This window comes from Schistocerca piceifrons, chromosome 1, assembly GCF_021461385.2.
Source record: "Schistocerca piceifrons isolate TAMUIC-IGC-003096 chromosome 1, iqSchPice1.1, whole genome shotgun sequence".
Classification (NCBI taxonomy): Eukaryota; Metazoa; Arthropoda; class Insecta; order Orthoptera; family Acrididae; genus Schistocerca; species Schistocerca piceifrons.
Genome location: NC_060138.1, coordinates 960,719,000 through 960,733,149, shown reverse-complemented (window position 1 = coordinate 960,733,149; position 14,150 = coordinate 960,719,000). Strand labels below are relative to the sequence as shown.

General features: G+C 43.6%; 1 protein-coding gene across 2 annotated transcripts in view; it reads right to left on the bottom strand.

The window, feature by feature from the left end:
• LOC124711827 (flotillin-1) overlaps positions 1–14,150 on the bottom strand; it is a 142,766-nt gene that overhangs the window by 28,380 nt on the left and 100,236 nt on the right. For both annotated transcript variants that reach the window (XM_047242419.1, XM_047242908.1), the window contains one exon: positions 5,289–5,476. In XM_047242419.1, the coding sequence (XP_047098375.1) occupies positions 5,289–5,476 (188 nt within the window). The remainder of the gene's footprint in view (positions 1–5,288; positions 5,477–14,150) is intronic.

Sequence of the window (14,150 nt, the reverse complement as noted above, 5' to 3'; positions counted from 1 at the left end):
TATACTTTGTTAGGATAGTCTGATTGAAGACATCACAACGACAGGAATTTAAGGCAGAGGTAAACTACTTCCTCTGCTCATTTACAGGGATTTAATGACCCTGTCATTGTATTTCTTTCCTGCATCCTCCACTCTCTTTCTGTAATATCTCTGGGCCCTTAAGTAGTTACAATGAAGCAGCCCTTTAGTTGGAAGAACTAAAGCTATCTTCATTCAGTTCCTGAACATTCTGACAATGCATTTTAGTTTATTTAACTCAGGTTTATACCACATCTTCCCTTTAATAGGTTTTTCCCTCCCTTGTCATTTGCCCACAAGTATCTTCTTGGGGATTATTGTGAACATGTAACCAAATTTCATTCTTAAGGTGTGGAACAGACATTCATATGAGTCACTGGCCTCCCCCATTCTTGCAATTTCCTGCTGTCAGTTTACACCAGACAGTGCTGCTTTCAGGTCATTCAGTCTCTCTTCTTCAATAATCCTTCTACTGAATGTGTAACTTGAATGCCGTGTGCTTCATTGCAATTTACTGTTGCTTTTCATATTGAGTTACACCACTACTGTATTGTGATCTGCAATCACTGGTACAACTACACTGTTATTATAATCCAAAGTATTGAAGTTGGTAATAATGGGGTCTAGACAGTCATCACCCATTTTTGGGAGTTAGTTTGCTACAAACAGCCCATAGCTGTTTATAAAGCTTTAGAAGTCACCACACAATGCATATTTAGACTTATGGCATGTAAGGTAAGATAAACAGTTCCCCATCTGTACAATAAAGTTTTCAAAGTTACTTTCTGGTGAATGATATACAGGGATAATAATGAGATCTATATTTGTTAACACTATTGTAGCCAGTTCATGATCCTCGTCCGTACATAAATTTTTTTTATACGATTTCCTGTACATTAAGCTTTTTGTTTGCATACAGTGACACACCACCATGCACCTAGTCAACAGATCTGTAATAGTCACCATCTCCTTCAGTCAACCAGCACTCACAGATACGTAAAACATCTGGTTTCACTATGTCAAAAAAAAAAAAAAAAAAAAAAAAAAAAAAAAAAAAAAAAAAATGATAAAAGGTTCACCTTGGTTCTTACAACACTGCACATTAGTACTTGATATAATTAAAGGCATTTTATGTCAGCACTAACATCATTTCTGGTGTGAATACATGGCCCGGGTTTTCAATTTCACACTCCATTTTACAGGGGCACTGGTTGATCTCTGGAATAAGAACTACCTTGGGACACACAGTAATGTCCATTACTTTGTCCTTTAGATGAAATTCGGCACCAATGTTGAAATTACTGATTACAATCTTAGTTTCTAGTTTCTATGCTTGAAAGTTGCTGTAACCTGGAAAGAATTTTTCCAGAAATTTTTCTACATTTTCAGTTGTTGTGGCATTTTTCACTTTTTCTAAATGGAATAATAACCTTTTCTCTCCAAACAGCACTCCTTGCTTATCACCAGTGTCTGTTATCAGATTTTTTCTATGTCTGGCAGTTGAATTTCTGACTCATTCCATGGCAGATGCCATGCCTCTACAGGTTTCTGAAATGGATGCCAGGCCTCTACAGGTTTCTGAAGTGCAGTCTTATATCACTTCGTGCATGCTGTCTGTTGTCCTGTAGTGGATGGTATTTGATAATCACTACAATGAGCAGTTCTTTTCCTTGATGTACCTCATGCCGGTCTGTATTTCTACTGGGTAAAAGTTTCTCCTCTGAAAGACTCACAGAGAAAGACTACTCTCATAATTACTGATTTATTCTGTTAACAGAAATATTATTCAGAGATCGGTTCTGTGTTGCTTCATGGATTTGTAGGCTCATTATTATTATTATTATTATTATTATTATTATTATTATTATTATTATTATTATTATTATTATTATAACTTGCTCCAATACATTACATAGGCCTGTCATAATTGCAATGTTTTTTTTCCTGTCCCCACTCAGTTTTATAATGAATTTAGGGGGCTGTGATGCACTTTGATTTGAATTTTGAATATTTGTACTAGACCTGTGTGTTACAAACTCAATAACGGACTCTTGATTTGGATTTAAGCATTAGTGGGACCTTTTTTAGCAGCCAGTATAATACTTTTCTGCACTTTTCCACCTAAAAAAAATAGTGATGCTAGATGCTTTAACCTAGAATTTTGTAATGATCAGTGTCGAGTTGCATCATTTTCAAATTGTCTTTTATTAATCGAGTTACTGTTTTCATTAACTCTCTAACTGAACCTATTAACCTCAAAAAGTTTTTTGTATCATTCACACTAGAGGCATTGTTTTGCTTCCGGTAAGTCAACTGTACCTGGTGTACAAGGTGGTATAAATGAATTGTCTTGTATGTAAGAACTTTTGCACTGATTCTACATTTCAATATCGTCACCTGCCTTCATTATTTTGCTGTTACGAGGCCTCTTTCTAGTTACAGAGTCTCTGATATTCCACTGCAGACACAACTTCTGTAAGTTCGGTTTGTAACCTAGCTTCACATGTATGACAATTTTGATATGCAAAGAACATGGGGCCACACTATGTCTGAGAGACACCCATTAAAACTGCTGATCCATGACTTGGAAATTTCAATTCTGTGTCAGGATACTCTTCTTGATGGCAAAGGTAATATTTACCTAAGGGATGAAAGATTTCTACACTGTATTTTGAATCATGTAAACTTATTCCGTGATTATTTGTATTTTAATTATCATGTACATTAAGCATTTCAAGAAGGTCCCAATAGTGGAGAAGCCTTCGTCTTTTTCCTGGCCTGTATCCCATATCTTCATGGGATTGGCATTTTAATTATTGGATTTGTCAATATTAGTGGTAGAGGGTGACCAGATGCCCTTCCGGTAACCACCCCTTTCTACCGGGATGGAAATTGTGTACCCCAATTGTCTGCACATATTGTTATCCCATGTGAAACTATGTGAATGTTTTCTGAATGTTTGTGAATCATGTGACTCAGACATGACTTTGGTACCAGCCTGGTATTCACCTAGTCAAACGTGTGAAACTACCTAAAAACCACATCCAGGCTCACCAGAACACTGGCTCTTGTCATTTCGTTAATTCATCTGGCAGATCTGATCTGGGGCTGGTGCACCCCCTTGAGTACCAGAAACTGTGTGTTAATGAATGTAACTATCTGGGCAGGTCATTGGAGAAGCTTGGATCAGCAATACAAAGCAAGTATTTACTGTGCAATAAATATCTAACTACAGAATGTGAGAAAGTTTTAAGGTCACATCAATAAATATTTCTGCTAACAAATTGTTGATGGCTATTTTTTAAATTGTAAAATGGGTATTAATTTCTGAATAAACTTGGTATGAACTTCAAGAGAGATGGAACAGTTCAAGTATGAAACTTGAAGGCGATTTTATGTGCAGGGTGTTCAGAAGTTCCCATTACAAATTTCGAGGACTTGTAGAAGGGAGTGAGCACATAATATTTTGAATAGAAACCCACATCTAAAACTGTTTCAATTCAGATGTTTAATTCATCCACTGCTGCTTGAGGAATGTAATTGGGCATGACACAATACAATTATTGGGTAACAATTCAGAAGGAAACATAATGAAACAGCCACTTAACACTTTAGCATGTTTGTCTGTATTAATACTTAAGCATGAAGTGTTATAGTTATTCCAAAACAAAAAAAGGAATCCCACATACTGTACACACAGAACAGTACTGATGCATTACAACAACGGCTTGATGTAGCGACCACCAACATTGTTGCAGACATCGTTCTAGCCGCTGCACTAGAAATTGAAGAGACAACATGCGGGATGGAGAGTACGTACCAGAACATTGTTTGTAGGTACAGACATTGTACCTACAAAGCATGTTCTGGTACACACTCTCCAAACAACCTGATGTCTCTTCTATTTCTAGTGCAGCACCCAGAACTCTTATCAGCAGATCTTCCTCTGTCTCTATAGGAGACTTGCAAATTAAACTTCGCATATGACTCCAGCCCTGACATGGCTGTTTCCATGAATTCAGAACACAGTCCCTAGCAAACTTATGCTCATCTGTGGGCAGAATAGGAGTTAAATCTGTGATCACTCTGGTCACATTGCTGGACCACTTTGGCCTATCCATCTTCCACCATATCGTCTGTTGAAATATCTCCGAACTGCGCATGATAATTGAGGTTGTGCACCATCATGCTGAAACCACTTTTCCTGATGAATATCGAGTAGCACAGATTCCAAGAATGGATCCAATATGTTTTGTATGAAGATTATGCAGGGTGAGTTAGTTAGAGTGGAAGGCCCAATCACATCACCATCCAAAATATCTGCCCGCACATTAATACCAAACCATTGCTGAAATCACTGAATAGGTGTGGCACAAGGGTTTTCATCTGCCCCGACATGGCTGTTTCATGAATTCAGAACACAGTCCCTAGTAAACTTACATTCATCTGTGAACAGAATTTGATGTGGAAACATGGGTGTGTTGATGCAGCAGTTCAGGAACCATGTGCAGTAGGCAACGTGTTTTGGAAAATTGGCTGAACCCATAGTGTGCAACCTTTGTAAGTTATAACACTGTAATTGTTGGTCATGAAAAATGGCCCTGACGATACTGTGACTAGCACCCATTTCACATTCAGTTGTTTTGAGGACTCATTGATGGGCTCTCTTCAATGCCATGAAGTACATCATCTTCAAATACATGTGTGTGGTGTTGCTGTGGAGCATCACAGACCTGCCTCCTCACAGTGTAGGTCCTGTTTCTCTGAGCCGCTGCATAACTTGGGCAAAAAATTTGTGCAGTGGCATGCTACGTTGAGGAAAACATTCATGATACACCCACACTAACATCTCTTCTGTTACCTTGAGCTTCACTATACACAAGGAGCATGTCTGTGCATTCAGGCATTGAACAGATCTCACAGCAAGGTAGATGTGAAGTGACATCAGGTGACCCTCTGACAAAGTACACATCATCCTGTCTACTCTATTGCATATCAGGATAAGAAACTCTGTGACTTATTTTTCCTTCAGCAGATGTGGACACTTGACACATCTGAATTGAAGCTGTTGCAGAATGGAAACTGTACATTTCTGGACGTAGGTTCCAGTTCAAAATATCACATACTCACTCCCCTCTACAAGTCTTGGAAGTTTATAATGGGAATTTTTGAACACCCTGTGCAGTCCTGCTTGAAAGTAATAAGTTTTTAACCATAGTTCGCTGTTATTCTGAAACAGTCAATAAAACCAACATAGCTCCATCTCTTACTTATACTTCTCTGCTTCTGCAGGACGTCTTATAGTAGCTTCAAGTTCTCTCTCCCTTCGCTGAATTTCTTGGTCCTGGACTGCAATCTCTTGGCTTCGTTCTACAACAAGAATCTGCATCTGCTCTTCTTTGATTCGTTGCTTTGTCTTTGCTGCTTGTAGTTCATAGGCCAGTTCGGCCTCAGCTTTCTGCAATAAATGAAATTTCCTCCCATAATTCAAAATTATCAACAATGGGTAAAGATAACCCATCACCCTCTAGGTGATGAGTGATATGCAAGTCTGATGTAGTAGAGTGCCTGAAAGCCTACTCTGGTCTTGCTAAATAAAAAATAAAACAGTAGATCCACTTCATTACTTGTAGCCTGACAACCACACACACACACACACACACACACACACACACACACATTGTCAAATCGTTGTAGCCTGAATGGTGAGAGAGACTGCTTTGTGTGGAGCAGTAAGAAGGTGAGGACAAAAAAGGGAAATGAAATGTGATTGGGTAAAGGGTGGTGGTTGAGGGCAGGGGCAGGGGTAGAGGTGGGGTGGGGGCATGGGGGACAGGAGTAATAGTATGGACACAAAACATGAGTGGGACAATGTTATCCTACTGATATTGAATGTTTGCTGTGGCACTTGACACAATGAAGTGGCACATTACTTCATTTGGATGAAAACAGTTATAAAACATAACTTTGACAATATTTGTTTTGCTTGTATATAATTTTCTGCAGCAGAAGTTGTGGCATATTAAGAAGTACTGCTACCTTTAATACTCCTTACTCATTGGTTTTTGGCACATCCAAAGCTGAGTGCACCTTTTCACTTGTGGGGCCATTATCTTGCTGTTTAATGACAACAATGCCCAAGCACAAACAGTCATGCACAGGTTTGTGAGCAGGGGGATCATTGTTTGGGTTCCTTAACATGTGCTCACAGTGTTGTGCATAAACTTCCTGAAGAAGTTGCTAAACAGTTGATTATTAGGGAAAAGTAATTTATGAATCTGTTTATTTGCAGAAAAACTGATGGAGTTATGTATGAAATTTTTCAAAGAATTAGTTTTGCAGTTGTTGGTCAGTGACTTCTGTTGGCGGAAGGAACAGCTTCCATGAACAGAGATGACCTGTTAAATCAATGTGGAAATACTACGTAGCAATGGATACACCAGCAAGAACGTGAAATGAGCTTAACTGTTAAAAATAAGAGTGTATAAGCCTAGACATTATTAGCGAGTGCGTTATGTACCAGAAAAAAGATAGTAAAATGAAGTAACAATGTTAGGAAAAGCACACACTGCTACTCATCGTAAAGATGACAGGTTGAGTTGCAGATGTGCACAAGCTAAAGACTATAGTTTCCAGCCAAAGCCTTCTTCAGCAAAACACACACACATTCACCCAAGCAAGCACACGACTGCTACCACCAGCAGTTCCATCTGGTCAGAGCTGCGGATGAGTAGCAACTTATCTTTTTCCTAATATTGTTGACGTTTCAACCTTAAGTTTCCAGTGTTTGATAAAATTAAGTCATACTGATTTGTACTGTCATTATTTCCATTTACTCTCATGTTGATCAGTCTGGTGTGGCATTTGAAGATAGCAAAATGAAAACCAAAATTTTAAACTTCACATTCCAGAAATTGTTCACACAGTAGAATTGTATAAATGTACAATCATTTGACCATTGGATAGACTCAAGTATGAATGACATAGTAATAAGCATCCCTGGCATAGAGAAAAAGCTGAGAGATTAGAAACAAATACACCACTAGGTCCAGATGGAATACCAGTTCAATTTTACAAAGAGTACTCTACATTATTGGCCCCTTAGCTAGCTTGCATTTATCATGAATCTCTTATCCAGCAAAAAGTCTCAAGTGACAGCAAGAAAGTGCAGGTAACTCCAGTATATATGTAGGGTAAAAGAACGGATCCACAAAATTTCAGACCAATATTCCTAACTTCAGTTTGCTGCAGTATCCTTGAACATATTCTCTGTTTGAATATAATAAACATTCTTGAGACTGAGAAGCTGGTGGCCATGAACCGGCATGGTTGTAGAAAGCATGGCTAGTGCGAAACTCAGCTTGCCCTATACTCAGTGTTATATTGTGAACTATGGATGAAGAGCAATAGGCTGATTCCATATTTCTAGAGTTCCAGAAAGCATTTGACATGGTACGCTATTAAAGTCTGTTAACAAAGGTACAGGCATATGCCAGATATCCAAGCAACTCAAAGACTTCTCAAGTGCTAGAATCCAGTAAGTTGTCCTCAGTGGCAAGCCTTCATCAGAGACGAGGGTATTGTCAGGAGTGCACAGGGAAGTGTGATAGGACTGCTGTTGTTCTCTATATACATCAATGATTTGGTGGACAGGGTGGTCAACAATCTGCGGCTGTTTTCTGATGATGCTGTGGTGTACGGTAAGGTATCAAAGTTGAGTGACTGTAGGAAGATACAGAACAACTTAGACAAAATTTCTAATTGGCGTGATGAACGGCAGCAAGCTCTAAAGATGGAAAAATGCATGTTAATGAGGAAAGTTGGTTGGTTGGTTTAAAAGGGGGACGGCTGTAGGGGGGGGGGGGGGGGGGGCAAACTGTGTGGTCATCGGTCCCTTGTCCCAGTAGAACAATTACCCACTGCAACACATTAAAACCTCCACCCTAAAAGTTCTAGGATGGAGGACAAAGAACACGTGCTAAAACTCAGATCAAATGATAAAACTAACCCTCATGAATAAAACGCAGAACTAAAGCTGCTGGTGAGGCATTGTCTCCCAACACTGAAGGTAGGGTGCTGGGAAAAGTTAAAAGTCTGCAGCAGAGCAGCTAAAAGTGGGCAATCCAGTAAGAGGTGGATGACTGTCATTTGGGAGCTACAGCGACACTGAGTTGGGTCCTCGCGACAGAGGAGGTAACCACGTGTGAGCCACGTATGGCCAATGCAGAGCCAACAAAGGACAACTGATTCCCTGCAAAAAGCCCATAGGGAAGACTTCCACACATTCGCAGTCTCCTTAATGACACGCAGTTTGTTGTGCATTCTGTTATACCACTCCATCTCCCAAAGCCGAAAAACCTTGCAGCATAAGACAGAACGCAGGTCAGGTTCACAGATGCCCATCTCCAGGAGTGGTTTCAGTATAGCCTGTTTGGTCAGCCTGTCAGAAAGTCCATTGCCTGGGATTCCGACGTGTCCTGGGGTCCACACAAATGCCACTGAGTGACTGGACCTTTCCAGGGCAGTGATGGACTTCTGAATGTTCGCTACCAAAGGATGGTGAGGGTAGCACTGGTCAATAGCTTGTAAGCTGCTCAGGAAGTCAGAACAGAGAAGAAATGACTCACCAGAACAGGAACAGATGTACTGAAGTGCATAAGATATGGCCACAAGCTCTGCAGTGAATACTGAAGTGCATAAGTTATAGCCACAAGATCTGCAGTGAATACACTGCAGCCAGCGGGCAAGGCATGCTGTTCAATATGGTCTCTGTGGACGTAAGCAAAGCCAACATTACCATCAGCCATCGAGCCATTGGTGTAAACAATTTCAGAACCCCGGAACAAGTCACGAATTGAGAGGAAGTGAAAGCGGAGAGCGGCAGAGTTAACGGAGTCCTCATGGGCATGCGAAAGGCCCAGACGAAGCTTCGGCTGAGGTGTACACCATGGAGGTGTATGTAAACGGACCTCAAGTAGAGGTGGTAAAGGGGACTCCAGTTGAGTGAGAAGGGATCGCACGTGAACCGCAATTGTGAGCCCTGACCTGGGCCACCAATGCGGGAGATGAAATGCCATGGGTGGGAAAAAGAGACAGTAATTCGGATGCTCAGGGGAACTACGAATGTATGCAACATATCTGGAGAGCAGTGGTACATGTCGGATCCGCAATGGAGGGACCGCGGCCTCCATCAGGACACTGGTCACTGGACTTGTTCTAAAAGCTCCCGTCACTAGGCGAATGCCACAGTGGTGCACTGGGTCGAGTAAACGCAACACTGAGGGCACAGCCGAACAGTAAACCAGACTCCCATAGTCAAGGCGGGATTGAACAAGGGCTCTGTAGAGCTGCTGCACCCCAGTTTGTGTTGCTTAGGCAGTGGAGGGCTGAGGGGTCCTGCCAGCACATCCACTTAAGCTGAGGAAGGTGAGGTAGCCAAGTCAATCAGGTGTCGAAAAATCAATACGTCTCCACTACAGTGAGTGGATTGTCATTCAGATAACATTCTGGTTCTGGATGAATGGTACGATGCCAATGAACTGTAAACATGACTTTGCGGCTCAAAACTGGTAGCGGTGGGCTAGAGTCCAAGACTACCTCTTGTGAATGGCTCCCTGTAGGCGCTGCTCAGCAACACCAGTACTGGAGGAGCAATACAAAATGCAGAAGTCATCCGCATACAGAGAAGGGGAGACCGACGGCCCTACAGCTGCTGCTAGGCCGTTAATGGCCACTAAAAATAGAGATACAATACAGAGTCCTACGGAATGCCATTCTCCTGAATACGGGGGTACTATGGCAGGCACCAACTTGGACATGGAAAGTATGGAGTGACAGGAAGTTTTGGATAAAAATCGGGAGCTGGCCCCAGAGACCCCAGTCATACAATGTGGCAAGGATATGACGACGCCAGGTCGTGTGGTATGCTTTATGTAAGTCAAAAAAGACGGCAACCAGGTATTGGCGTCTGGAAAAGGCTGTTCAGATGGCAGACTCAAGGGACACAAGATTATCAGTGGTAGAGCAATCCTGGCCGAAGCTGCCCTGACATGGAGTCAGTAGGCCAAGTGACTCCAGGACCCAACCTAATCGCCAACATACCATATGTTACAGCAGCTTACAGAGAACGTTGGTGAGGCTGATGGGCTGATAGCTATCCACATCAAGTGGATTTTTACCGGGTTTTAGCAAGGGAATGATGGTGCTCTCCCACCATTGCCATGGGAAGACGCTATCACACCAGATCCGGTTGAAGATGATGAGGAGATATCGCTTGTAGTCAGATGAGAGATGTTTAATCATCTGACCATGGATCCGATCCAGCCCAACAGCTGTGTCAGGGCAATATGCAAAGGTGCTGAGGAGCTAGCACTCTGTAAAGGGGGCGTTATAGAGTTCACTGTGGCATGTAGTGAATGAGAGGACTTTGCTTTCCATTCGCCGTTTGAGGGTACAAAATGCTGGGGGGTAGTTCTCTGGTGCAGAGGCTTGAGCATAGTGCTCAGCAATGTGCTTGGCGATCACGACTGTGTTGGTAGAGAGCATGCCATTGATGTTAATGCCAGGGACACCTGTTGGGGTTTGGTACCCAAAAAGACATCTGATCTTAGTCCAGACTTGGGAAGGTGACATATGGCACCCAATGGTTGACAAGTACCTCTCCCAACACTCCTGTTTCCATCGTTTTATAAGCAGGCGAACATGGGAATGGAGCCACTTAAAGGCTATTAGATGCTCTAAGGAAGGGTGCTACTTATGTCGCTGTAGAGCTCACCGACAGTCTTTAATTGCCTCAGCGACTTCCGGCAACCACAAAGGGACTGTCTTTCGCCGGGTGCACCCTAGAGAATGAGGGACCACTTTTCCGCTGCAGAGGAGATTGTTTTAGTGACCCGCTCAATCACAACATCAATGGTACCATGTGGGGAAGATTCAATGTTGACAACAGATGTGATGACTACCCAGTCTGCCTTGTTTAAAGCCCATCTCGGTAGGCGTCCATGGGCATGATGCAGAGGGACTGACAGGAAGATGAGGATGTGGTCACTACTACACAGGTCGTCATGTCCTCTCCCATGGATCGATGGGATAAGTCCTGGGCTACAAATTGATAAATCAATGGCCGAGTAACTACCATGAGCCACACTGAAATGTGTGGTGGCCCTAGTATTTAGAGGCGGAGGTCAAGTTGGGACAGTAAGTTTTCAACATTTCTGCCATGGCCAGTAAGCATGGTGCTACCCCACAAGGGGTTATGGACATCAAAATATCCCAAAAGGAGGAAAGGTTTAGGGAGTTGATCAATCAGTACAGCCAGTACATTCAGGGGTACCGCACCATCTGGAGGGAGATATATGTTGCAGACAGTTATTTCCTGCATTGTCCGTATCCTTACAGGCACAGCTTAAGAGGAGTTTGAAGGGGCACAGGTTCACTACATACCGAGTTCAGGACATAAACGTAAACTCCACCTGACACTATTATATTCGCTACAGTTCTTGTAATATCCCCTGTAGCTGTGAAGGGCAGGAGCTGTATTGTTGGAAACCAGGTTTCCTGGAGGGCAATGCAGAAAGCAGGTGTAAAGTTTAACAGTTGCCATAGCTCAGCCAGGTGGTGGAAAAACTACTGCAATTCCACTGGAGGATGACTTGATTGTGAGACTGGGAAGGCATGAAACACTCAATGAGGCAGTCTGTGCCTCAGGGTCACCTGCTGCCACCGATTTATTTCCTGAACAGATTGTATCCATTGTGTCTGAGGGTCTGGTGAGATCTAGGTCTTCAGCGGACGCCAGAATCTTCACCTCATCCTCAGACGCAGAGCTTGTAGGCAGCGGTGGTGAGGGTGCCACCGCAAGTCCCTTGGTCTTGGGGGACTTCTTTCTGGATTTCTCTCACTGATCCTTGGGTTTCTCTTGCTGGGAGGGCTTCACTGATTCAGTGTCTGGGACTGTGGACGATCGTGAAGCCCTATGACCAGCTGCTTTTGGCACTTCAGACTTAACACTTTTCTGGTTGAGAAGTGGAGACTGGTGTGTCCAATGGTTGGGGGGCAGTGCTCCTGAAGTAGGTAGTATGAGAGCAACAGGGGACAGGAGTGCCCCCCCCCCCCCCCCCACCATCAAGGAGGCAGGTGTAGTCTTGCGGCTCTCACAGCCAACTGGAACTTGCGGAACTGATGGGGCTACAACTTTTCTCGCAGCAGCAGCACAAGAGGAGGTCGTAGCCACAGGATGTAGCCGCTCAAATTTCCTTTTCACCTCAGTCCAGGGTCTTGTATTCCATGATTTTCCTTTCTTGCTGTAAAATCCTGCAGTCTGGTGAGCAAGGGGAATGATGCTCTCTGTAGCTGACACAGATGGGAGGCGGGGTATATGGAGTATTGGGATCGGATGGACATGCACAATCTTGACATGTGATGCTGGGAGTACAGCAGGAAGACATATGGCTGAACTTAAGCACTTAATGCACCACATTGGGGGAGGCTTGACATCACAGTGATAAACCATCACCTTGACCTTCTCTGGTAATGTGTCACCCTCAAAAGCCAAAATGAAGGCACTGGTGGCAACCTGATTATCCCTCAGACCCCAACGGACACGCCGGACGAAATGAACTCCTCATCGCTCTAAGTTGGCACGCAACTCGTGATCAGACTGCAAATGAAGGTCCCTGCAGAATATAATACCCTGGACCATATTTAAGCTGTTATGAGGCGTGATGGTAACGGAAACATCCCCCAGCTTGTCACAAGTGAGTAGTGCCCGTGACTGGGCAGACGATGCAGTTTTTATCAAGACTGACCCTAACCGCAGTTTGGACAAGCCCTCCACCTCCCTAAACTTGTCCTCTAAATGCTCTACAACAAAAAACTGAGGCTTCATTGAGACAAACGAGTCCCCATCAGCTCTCATACATACGAGATACCGGGGCGAATAAAGTTCACTGCCATCCTTAGCCTGGAATTCCTCCCATGGTGTGACCAAGGAGGGGAACAATTTAGGATCATACTTCCTTGCGTTGTACTGAGACTTGGAATGTTTAAGAGACTGCTGGCATTTGATCACCAGCAAGTGACGACGTGGTACACTTCATCGCGCCTCATCCACCCTGATGCCACTCACTCCGACCAGCGGCCCTCCCCACGGGCGCCACCCAGCTGCAACAAAGGCCACCTGGCAGGATGGCCATTGCCAGGAGTCCCGATGCCCCAGGGTGACGGGCATCTACTCCTTGGCATACATGGGGAGTTAATAGCACAGGCATCAGCACAGTGATCCATGTGTAGTCAGGGGGCTACAACTGACAGGGTACATGGCGGCCCCACCACAGTGGACTGGCTACCATGCTCGGCCAACCAAGACTCGAACTCAGGACCTTTGCCTTTTGCGGACAAGTGCTCTACCAAATGAGCTACCCAAGCACGACTCGCGCCCCGTCCTCACAGCTTTACTTCTGCCAGTACCTCGTCTCACTGTTTTAATCTTCCAGGAAGTTTCATATCAGTGCACACTCAGCTGCAGAGTGAAAATCTCATTCTGGACACTGTCATCGTCGGTGCAGGAAACGACACTGCATAGTGGGTGGAGGAAAATGCACCCAGGAAGGTGTCCTCCTGAAAGAGATGGAGGATGAGCGGGACTGCAATGCCATGACAAGAAAGTGGGCGTAAGATCTCAATGCACTATGGGCACGATGCACCATGTAAGGCGCCCTTCCCAAATTGGCTCCCTCATTGGGAAAATTTTGGAAAATTGAGGTCAAACCCTGCAGGGGACCATCATATAAAGGCCAAAAGGTATGAGACTCCTTTTAGTCACCTCTTACGACAGGCAGGAATACCTCGGGCCTATTGTAATCCCCGGGCCTGCAGGGGGGTTAAAGTGGATGGATAGGAAGAACAAACCTGTAATGTTTGGATACAATATTAATAGTGTCCTGCTTGACACAGTCAACTCTTTAAAATATCTGGACTTAAGACTGAAAAGTAATATAAAATGGAATGAGCATATGAGAACTGTGATATGGAAGGCAAAGGGTCGACTTCACTTTATAGGGAGAATTTTAGGAAAGTGTGTTTCACATGTATAGGAGACCACATATAGGACACGTGCAACCTATTCTTGAGTA